The sequence below is a fragment of the Loxodonta africana genome, chromosome 22 (assembly GCF_030014295.1).
Source record: "Loxodonta africana isolate mLoxAfr1 chromosome 22, mLoxAfr1.hap2, whole genome shotgun sequence".
In the NCBI taxonomy this organism is placed as follows: domain Eukaryota; kingdom Metazoa; phylum Chordata; class Mammalia; order Proboscidea; family Elephantidae; genus Loxodonta; species Loxodonta africana.
Window position 1 is genome coordinate 627,710 of NC_087363.1, and position 9,800 is coordinate 637,509.

Below are 9,800 nucleotides of genomic sequence, written 5' to 3' on the forward strand. Positions count from 1 at the left end.
TAAATAAAGTGCAATAGGATTCACACCCTAAAACTAGGCTCACAGATAGAATGAAGTTGAGGAAAGGTGGTAGAATGTTGCAAGGAATAGAAAAAGTCCTCCTGTTGGGATTAATCTTGGGACACAAAACAAAACAAACCCTTTTGAACTAGACTTAATATATCCAAAAGTCAGTTTTCCAAGGTAGTCTTGAGGAAATAAATTATATACTTTATGATTTTTAAGGAAAAAAATATTCCTTGTTATAAGAACATGTATTACAACTCTTAGAGAGGCCAGCCCCAGAATTTGGATTAAGGCACCCATTTCAGAGGAGAAAATATGCAAAAAACTTTAGGAAAATGTGACAAGGGCTCAGTCTAACAGGAACAGTTGGTCCATATGAAGCACTCATGATAGATAAGCTGAGAATTGGATTTGTGTCAGTTTTGGATGGCATCTAATGGCATTGCTCAGTTAAGGGCAATTCAGGATCCTATTCAAGTCTAAGAATTAAAACTTTCTGTTCATTCTATTCCATTGAGAAGCTGCAGGGGAAGAGCATTCTGGGTAGAGTGAGAGCTATCTGGGAAAATAAGTAAATAAACCAAATCAGAGAGTGCCAAAGCAATTTAATTACAATTTTAACTATGTTAGGTGGAAGAAGTCCCCGGGAGAGAGATAACTATTTTGTATTTAAAGAGCATTCTATGTTCAAAATGAACATGTTGTTTAAAGGTGGATTGGCTAGCATTGATGCAACAAGTTGTTTCAGCCGAAGTAAATTAAATACTTAAATATGTAAGGCCTCTTCAGTGAGGAAGAAACAAGATTATCACAAACAAACCAAAACTCAAACCCACTGCTGTCACGTTGTTTCAAACCAACAATGACCCTGCAGGACAGGCTAGAACTACCTCATTGGGTTTCCAAGGCAATAAGTCTTTGAGGAAGTTGACGGCCACAACTTTCTCACACGGAGCAGATGGTAGGTTCTAACTACAGACCTTTTTGGATAGCAGCTGAGCACTTTAACCACTGAGCCACCAGGGATCCTATTTTCCAAAATAACAAAGGTAAATATGAAATGTTTTATATTAATACTCAAAGTTAGTACATATTATTAAACTTAACATTTCATAGGGAGTAGCAAGTCTGCTGTTTATTAAAGCAGCTCCTTTATATTTCTGACTCTATTAAATATACTTTACCTTATTTTTTACTCTTAAACAATGAATTTCAATAGTGATATTAAATTACTTTGAAACAATGAAAATTTGAAAAACTTGTTTTTGTAAGAATGCTGAATAATACTATAGGAAAACTTCAATTCTAGCAAAGACTTTGTAGCAAAAAAGCATTATATTTATTGTACTTCTGATATTTTAAAGAGATATTTAAAGTAAAATAATTCATGAAATAAGTTTACAATCACTGAGGAATCCAAAAGGCATTTACATAAAAAATAGTACTTTCACTTTAAAAAATTTACAAGCTAATATAAAATTTTAAGTTCATATTGTTTTTCAAGTTATTTCAGAAATTATGTTTCCAATTTTTATCAAAAATACAAGCATAGCTGAGGTGTAGCTTGATTGGGGACTTTGACCATGACTAATATCTATCTGAATCAGAATATTGTTAACCAAAAGCAAACTCATTGCCCTCCAGTGGATTCTGACTCATAACTACCCTACAGAATAGAGTAGAACTGCCTCATAGGTTTCCAAGTCTATAAATCTTTATGGAAGCCAACTGTCATATCTTCCTCCCATACAGTGGCTGATGGGTTTGATCCACTGACCTTTTGGTTAGCGTCTATGCACTCAACCACTGTACCCACCAAGACTCCTTCAGAATATTGTTACACGTTCTTTAATCATTTGGATTTTTTCCAGGGAATGGATGCTTAGATTTGAAATAAAAGTATGATAACATTAAGTTTTATATCTCAAGGTAATAAGAACTTAGGCATTTTAAAGAAAGAAGAATAATATAGTTTTGGGAGAACACACAGGGTAAATAAATCTCTACTCTTTCCACCCTGTTCTCTGAAGAAAAACATAGACAAACCTTACATATTTAGTGTTATACCTGGATAATTTTTATCACCAAAAAGATTGAGTTTGTACAATTAGAAATGCTATTTCACTTAGGATTCCAAGTCATTTTATTCAATTAAAACAATTTACTTTTTTGTTATTAAATGCTATAATTCATAAAATCACACATAAAGATTTAGCTCTTTTGTCCTCTTGTGAGTCTTAATTCTTCTCACCCTCTTAAAAGTGATGTGTTCATTTTCATAATGTCTATTCCTTTATTCCAGTTCAGAACCAAATCTTGAGTACCACATTAGGTGAACACCTATTTTCTAGGATCTGTATTGAATTCAAGTAGGAATATAGTTGCTGCCTTTACCTCTCAGATCATTTAGTATCCATGAAAGAAAGTGCATACAAGGAGTATTACCCTAAATGCAATTCTAAGTGCTGAGCACTGATGGGTACTATAGGTGTTACAGTCCACAAAGTAGAGACAATCATAGAAACACAAATGTAAGCAGAAAATTCATGGAGAAATTGCAACTTGAGATTTGAATATTTTTGGAGTTTTGTTACGCTTTGGTAATTGATTTTAAGATCTTACTTCATTCCCCCAATAATCCCGTTATGCAAAAGAAAAATAAATTATTTTTCATGTTGAATAGCATACAGTGTAAAATTCAGAAGAATAAATTAAAATTAGTTTTAATGATAACAGATTGATGATAATAATAGTAGCTGTTAATAATATAATAATAATAAATAACAAAAATAATAGTGTTATAAATATCAGAACTTCATTTTATTTATATTAAATGATTTAATTCATATAACAAAACTATGTGTTGGTATAGTTGCTAGCCATTTTACAGCTGAGCAAATGGTGTAAGTGGAAAGATTAATTAACCTGGATGAAATCCTCACACAGCTAGATGTTGTTGAGCTATAATTCAATTCTAGTCCATCTGGGAAATACTGTTCTTTAACCATGATCACTCGACTCGACGGAAGTGGTCTTGGTAGTGGTTAACCATGATCACGGGGCACTAGTGACACAATGGTTAAACCCTCAGCTGTTAACCAAAAGGCCAGTGGTTCAAACCAACCAGGTGCTCCTTGGAAAAAAGATCTGTCGGTTGACTTCCCTAAAGATATAGAGTAGAGGAAACCCTGTGGGGCAGTTCTACTCTGCCCTATAGGGTCGCTGTGACTTGGAATTGACTCCTCGGCAACTTGTTTGTTTGTTTGTTTGTTTGTTAACTGTGCCACCATACTTCTGCTCTACTTAGTGGACAAGGTACAAATCAATTAGGATGGAAAGATGAATAGCAGGATGAGGCAGGAGGCATCTTGTGTCTTTCGAAATTTAAGAAGGCACTCACTTTCAGGATTGTGCAAGTGCAAGGATGGCCCTGAATGTCTCCTTAAATTTTATACCTTATTAGTTTCAGTAATTAGTCATTTCCTGACCCTGATGAAAGGGAATGGTTAGAAAAATAATTGCCAAAAAAAGGAACTCAAAACCACTTCATCAAATACCGATTTTACTAGGCAATTTCTTAAATCCTAGGGCTACAGGCTTAAAGAACATACTATCATAATTATAGAACCATTACTAAAGTGTAAACAGCTTAAAATTGGTAGGTAAATGATAGATTTTACCAATATTATCTCATTTAATTCTCACAAACAAGTACATGTTAGAAACCTTAAATAATTGCTTAATATCACAAAGATAATATATCATGGAGATAAGAGTCAAACTCAAGCCCATTAAAGTAAAAAAAAAAGATACTGACTTGCAGTCACAAAACCTGTGTGCAATTGGTCGAATTGTCCACACTTAGTGAGTCTCAATATCCTTAAATCTAAAGAAAAGTGAGTTTAGAAACAGTTATCTAAAGTGGTAATTTTTGAGTAACAACAAAAATAATGGTGGGTGAACACAATACAATCAGCACAACATAAAGGCCAGTATTTTTCCTCCTTTGTCCCACACACATACACACAGGTAACGAATACTTTCCATTCTACCCCCGTTTTTCCAGGATGGCTACGTTTATTGTTTGTATCTGAATCAATGTTCCCAGGCTAATTTCCCTGAATAAAATCCTCCTTTTTTACGGGCTTAATATCCTACAAAAAGATATTTGTTTTCCTCTATGCAAAATGAAATAGTCCTTCAATTTTCTTTTTAATCTAATATGAGCTGTGTAATAGAAACCTATATGCTTAAAATTGTCAAGTGATGGGAGAACGAAGCATTGAAATAGACAGTTGAAAATGTATGTTAGAAGAGAGTTTATGGTTTAGTGTTTGGGAAGCTTGACTGAGAAAATTCACACAGAAATACAATAGATTGTCAAGATATGTAATTAACGTAAAGTGAGATTAGATGGCAAAGCTCAGGGTCATCTCCAGAAGTTGTCAGTTGCTCCAGTGCCTGTGCTGAGTGAGATATAGCTTGATCTATCCTGGGCTGTGCTCTGAAAGTGTAAGGAAATGATCTTAAAAAAAAATTTTTTTTTTTTGAGGGAACTGTTCATTGTGATTTAATAGGAAGGGAAGAGGCATACATAACTAGTATCATTCTTAAAGTGAAAACAACAGCAGCGATCATAAAATCCAATCCACACGTCTCAATACAATTTGGAGAAGTGGCAAAGAGATATAGGAAGCTAAAAGAAATGTACATGTAAATTTACATTTTCTATAGATGAATCATCAAGAAAAACCTCCATTGGATAATCTAACGGAACTGATGGAGTTTGTTCTCTTGGGCTTTGCTGACATGCCCCATCTCCAGTGGTTTCTTTTTGGATTGTTTTTAATCACCTATATTATTATCCTGATGAGCAATGGCACCATATTTCTAATAATAAAAATGGATCCTGCTCTCCAGAGCCCTATGTATTTTTTCCTGGCAAATTTTTCCTTCTTGGAAATCTGCTATGTATCAGCTACTCTCCCCAGAATGCTGATGAATCTAGGGACACAGAGAAGAAGAATTTCCGTGGTTGCCTGTGCTACACAAATGTGCTTTGCCCTTATATTTGGAGGCACAGAGTGTTTGCTCCTGGCAGTGATGGCCTATGACCTTTATATGGCCATTTGTAACCCTCTGCACTATCCTCTATTCATGAACAACAGGGTCTGTATCCTGTTGGCGACTGGGTCCTGGACCATTGGAATCCCAGTTATGATAGGGCGTACCTATCAAATTTTCTCTCTACCTTTTTGTAGATCTAAACAAATTAACCACTTCTTCTGTGACATTTCCCCAATACTCAAGCTGGCTTGTGGGGACACCTTCGTAAATGAGATGTTGGTCGACACAGTTGCTGTTTTATTTGTAATGGTTCCATTTCTGTTGATACTTGGCTCCTACAGTAAAATCGTCTCCATCATCCTTAAGTTGCCATCAGGCACAAGTCGAGGCAAAGCCTTCTCCACCTGTTCATCTCATCTTATGGTTGTGATGCTATTCTTTGGATCAGGCATTATTGCATACCTAAGACCCAACAGCAGACACTCAGAGGAAAATGACAAAGTTCTATCTCTTTTCTACGCTATCCTAACTCCTATGCTTAATCCCCTGATATATAGTCTAAGGAACAAGGATGTCATAATGGCACTGAGAAAATTGCTATGTAAATAAGTCACCAGTAAAGAATGAGTTGAATGTATAAGACAGACTTTCTCACACATTTTCAGTCCAATTTTAATAGATGTAAAGCTTTATCTATACCTTGTCTTTCATACTGTGGCAATTATTTCCAAATTAAAAATCACTTGTAATGTTGTCAGGACTTTCTGCTCAAGTTATATAAGTATTATATGTGTCATCTGATAGAAAATTATTCCATTAGTAATTCTAAAATTTCATTGTACAGTGTTTTCCCTCAATAAGAACTTCTGCAGTGGCTGATTTAATCTAGTCATTTGTAATGTATAATCTATTATATCACTTATTGGAAAACATTTAATTCATTTCCATGATTGTTCATACACTTGTGACACACATTTTAAAAGCCAGGTTGGTGATATGCATTAATCAAAACTGTACAGTGGTCCCTCGATAGCCACTGGGAATTGGTTCCAGGATCCTGATGAATACCAAAATCTGTGGGTGCTCAAGTCTCTCATATAAAGTGCTTAATATTTTCATATAACCTATGCATGACCTCCCGTATACTTTAAATCATCTCTATATTACTTATGATACCTAATATTATGTAAAGACTGTGAAAATGGTTCTTATACAGAATAGGGAATAGTGACAAGATGCAAGGCAAAAAATGTTCAAACAAGTGCTAGAGAGAGTGAGGATCTGTGAAATGGCAGAAGGCTACAGCAGGGTATGCCTACAAATCACTTCATTCACATGGATTCAGTGTGATGCTTGGCAAGATAATAACAATAATATAATCTCTGTGATAAACCTGGAAAGTCCTCTCTGAAGAAGTAACATTTGAGCTGAGTCTTAAATAGTTAGAAGGAGTAACTAAAGAACATTCTAAGCAGATGAAAAAGCAAAGGACGGCCCTCAAGGTTTACATTCTTCGAAGCCTAAAGAACTGATTGCCTAGGGAAAAAAAAAGTCTTAAAAATGAGGTTGTAAATATACAACAGTTTTCAATTCCTGGAAGGAAATTTGAATTACTACAAGTACAATGGGAATTCATGAAAGTGTTTAAGGTTTTTGAAGGAGAACACTTCAGCAGTTCAAATCCACCAGCTACTCCTTGGAAACCCTATGGGGCAGTTCTACTCTGTCCTATAGGGTAGTTATGAATTTGAATCAAAAGAGCAAGTAGTTTGTTTTTTGTTTGTGTATTTTTTATGGAGAACACACAAATAATTTTAAATTCAAACAGCTCAGAAAAATATTGTAGAGGGTGAGGGATATGGTAATGAATCTGTCAAGTATTTAAATCACTTAAAATTGTCAACCCAGCCTTGAAACAAGAATCATATGAGATGAGAAGCATATTAAGCAGCAATCTACTGCACTGTATGATGATATTTGATTTTATATATATAGAGAGAGAGTTGTCCCTTGGTATTTACAGTAGACTGGTTCCAGGATACACTCATATACAAAATGGCATATTATTTGAATATATATATATACAGAGAGAGAGAGAGAGTCGTCCCTTGGTATCTACAGTAGATTGGTTCCAGGACACACCCAGAGACAAAATGACATAGTATTTGAATATAATATACACACATTCTCCCATATACTTTAAATCATCTGTAGATAATACCTAATACAACGTAAAAGCTATGTAAATAGTTGTTATACACTAGTGTATTGTTTAGGGAATAATGACAAGATGCAGTGTGAATAATGATCAAACAACAAGTAGGGGACAGAAACTGAGGATCTGTGAAATAGTGGGAGGCTACATAAAGGTATGTTTACACATTGTTTCATTTAGCATGGATTCAGCAGAGTACTACACTTGTAGCAAATTCAAGTTTTGTTTTTCAGAAATCTCTTTTTTTTCCCTCTAAATATTTTCAATCCACAGTTGGTTGAATCTATCAATACAGAGCCCACAGATATGGAAGGCCCAATGTCTATACACAAATACACATGCACAGACACACACTCTTAACCCAAAACATGAAGAAGAGGAAATTCTTCCTGTGCAGCTCAGGCTAATGCAAAGAATTAGTAAAGTTCAGACTATGGTGCTAAATATGCTTAAAGAGAAAAGCACACAGAATACAAATTACCAGAGTTCAGAAAAAACTAGAGGAACAAAATAAGATTCAACAAGGAAATTGGAAATATACAAAAACAAAACAAATAGAACTATTTAAATAGAAGAATAAAGCAAGAGAAACACTTAACGATAGAATTGAACAGACAGAAGATAGAATAAACTAGGAGACAAAATAACTGAACCTATCAAGCCTGAAGAGAAACAAAAGAAAAGAACGAAGAAAAGCAAACAAATCCCAAAAAGAAATCTGGGATTCAATTAAGAAATCTGAAACTAGAATTATTGGAATCCCAGAGCTCCACAAAAACAATAAAAACATAGAAATGATTTTACAAGATGTAATCAGAGTTTTCCAAACCTGAACAGAGAATCAAGCCTGATACTATAGGAAGCTACACAAATCCTAATCAGAAGAGACACAAAAAGATCAACTCCAAGCCATAACCTAATCAAATTCAGGTTCGATGTTGTTTTGGGGTACTAACCTACAGGTTGGTTGTTTAAACCCACCTCGCAACACAGAAGGAAGGTGTGGGATATGCTTCTGTTAAGAGAATAGTCAAGAAAACCTTATAAAGAAATTCTACTCTGTGACGGATGGGGTGTCCATGATTCAGAATCGATTAGACATCAATGTTTTTTTGTTTTGTTTAGTCTTCGAATCAATAAAACATGCACACATATGAAATTATCCAATAAATTACATTGTAATTGTAAAAGATTGCAAGCCAATTAAATGTGATTCATTAGGTCTTTTGTCTTTCTTGATGTTATGAGTTCTCATTATAATATTCTCATCAGAAATTTTTATCTTCCACAGCTACAGGATGCGTCTTAATATAATTTTTTAAAAATGTATCCAGAGGTGGGACCAAGACAGTGGAGTAGTGTGATGCTTTTGGTGGTCCCTCTTACAACAAAGACCCGAAAAAAAAAAAAAAAAGTGAATCCATTACATATACGATAAGCTAGGAGCCCTGAACCTCAAACGCAAAGTTAAGAAATTTGACTGAGTGGCTGGGAGAGAGTGAGACAGTTCAGAAACAATGAGGAGTTGCCGGTCCTGACTTGGCAGGAACCAGCGCCCCTCAGCCCTGATCCCCAATGTGACCACAGCGGGGCTGGCAGTAGCATTAGGAAGATGCAGTTACTCCAGTGAAAGAAGACTAGTGTATGGCTCAGGCTCAATCCCCTGGTGCAAAGACATGGGGAAAGGTGGTAGCATTTGGGGTGCAGCTTCCATAGCCACAGAGAGCCAGCGACACAGAATCTACTCATGTCTCCAGAATCATCAAGAAATAGTGCTCTCGGCATAAGTGATTGTCTCTAATTTACTGTGCAGATCTAATAGTTTCCCTTGTGAAAGAGTTCTCTCTCATTTAACTGACCCCTCCGCCCCCTTCCCCAAGCAGGCTTCAGTGACAGTCAATTTCCCTGAGCATGAGATAGGTTTGACTGCACACCCTAAGACATTCTCCCGAGCTTGGAGAAGGAACAAATTAAAAAATGGGGAAAAAAAGGATCTGCTGGCTCCCCTAAACTGGGAACTTAGGGCAGAAGTGGCTCCTGTCCAGGCACAAGTGGTCCACAGATTTTGAATGCCTTTTATCCCTGCATGGACCCATGTGGCCCCATTTAAGGAGGTAGGCCCTTGTTGTTACATCCTAAGGGCATATGTGCCTGAGGTCTGACTTTAACTTTTTCGGCTCTGTGGTGGAGAGGCAGGTTTTTGACATTTGACACTGCTTTGCCTATTAAACAGGCCCTCACCTACTCAAATCAGGGACTTGAGAACTGGTGGCTCCACCCAGGCCATTTAGCCACCCTTGACAGCACTCCAAACATAAGTAGTGCCTCCGAGTCCATAGTTAATAGCATTAGGTGCCTATGGTATGGCTGCTGAGTCCACCCAACTGTGCACTCTAGAGAATAGGGACATGCCTTCCTCCCAGACACAGGGGAGAAGGTTGTCAGCCCACTGCCTGCTCAAGGTGTGACTCCCTGCAGCAACCAGAAACCTGTGCATATACCAATCACCACT

General features: G+C 36.2%; 1 protein-coding gene across 1 annotated transcript; it reads left to right on the forward strand.

Annotated features, from left to right (window-relative positions):
• Positions 1 to 4,740: 4,740 nt before the first annotated feature.
• On the forward strand, positions 4,741 to 5,682 carry LOC100677420 (olfactory receptor 10AG1-like). The gene has a single exon (XM_010602193.3). It carries the CDS (start codon positions 4,741 to 4,743, stop codon positions 5,680 to 5,682), a length of 942 nt encoding a protein of 313 aa, XP_010600495.3.
• Positions 5,683 to 9,800: the final 4,118 nt, after the last annotated feature.

What these genes read in the sequence shown, in the direction of transcription:
- LOC100677420 (XM_010602193.3), top strand. Translation starts at nt 4,741, where the DNA reads ATGAATCATCAAGAAAAACCTCCATTGGATAATCTAACGGAACTGATG.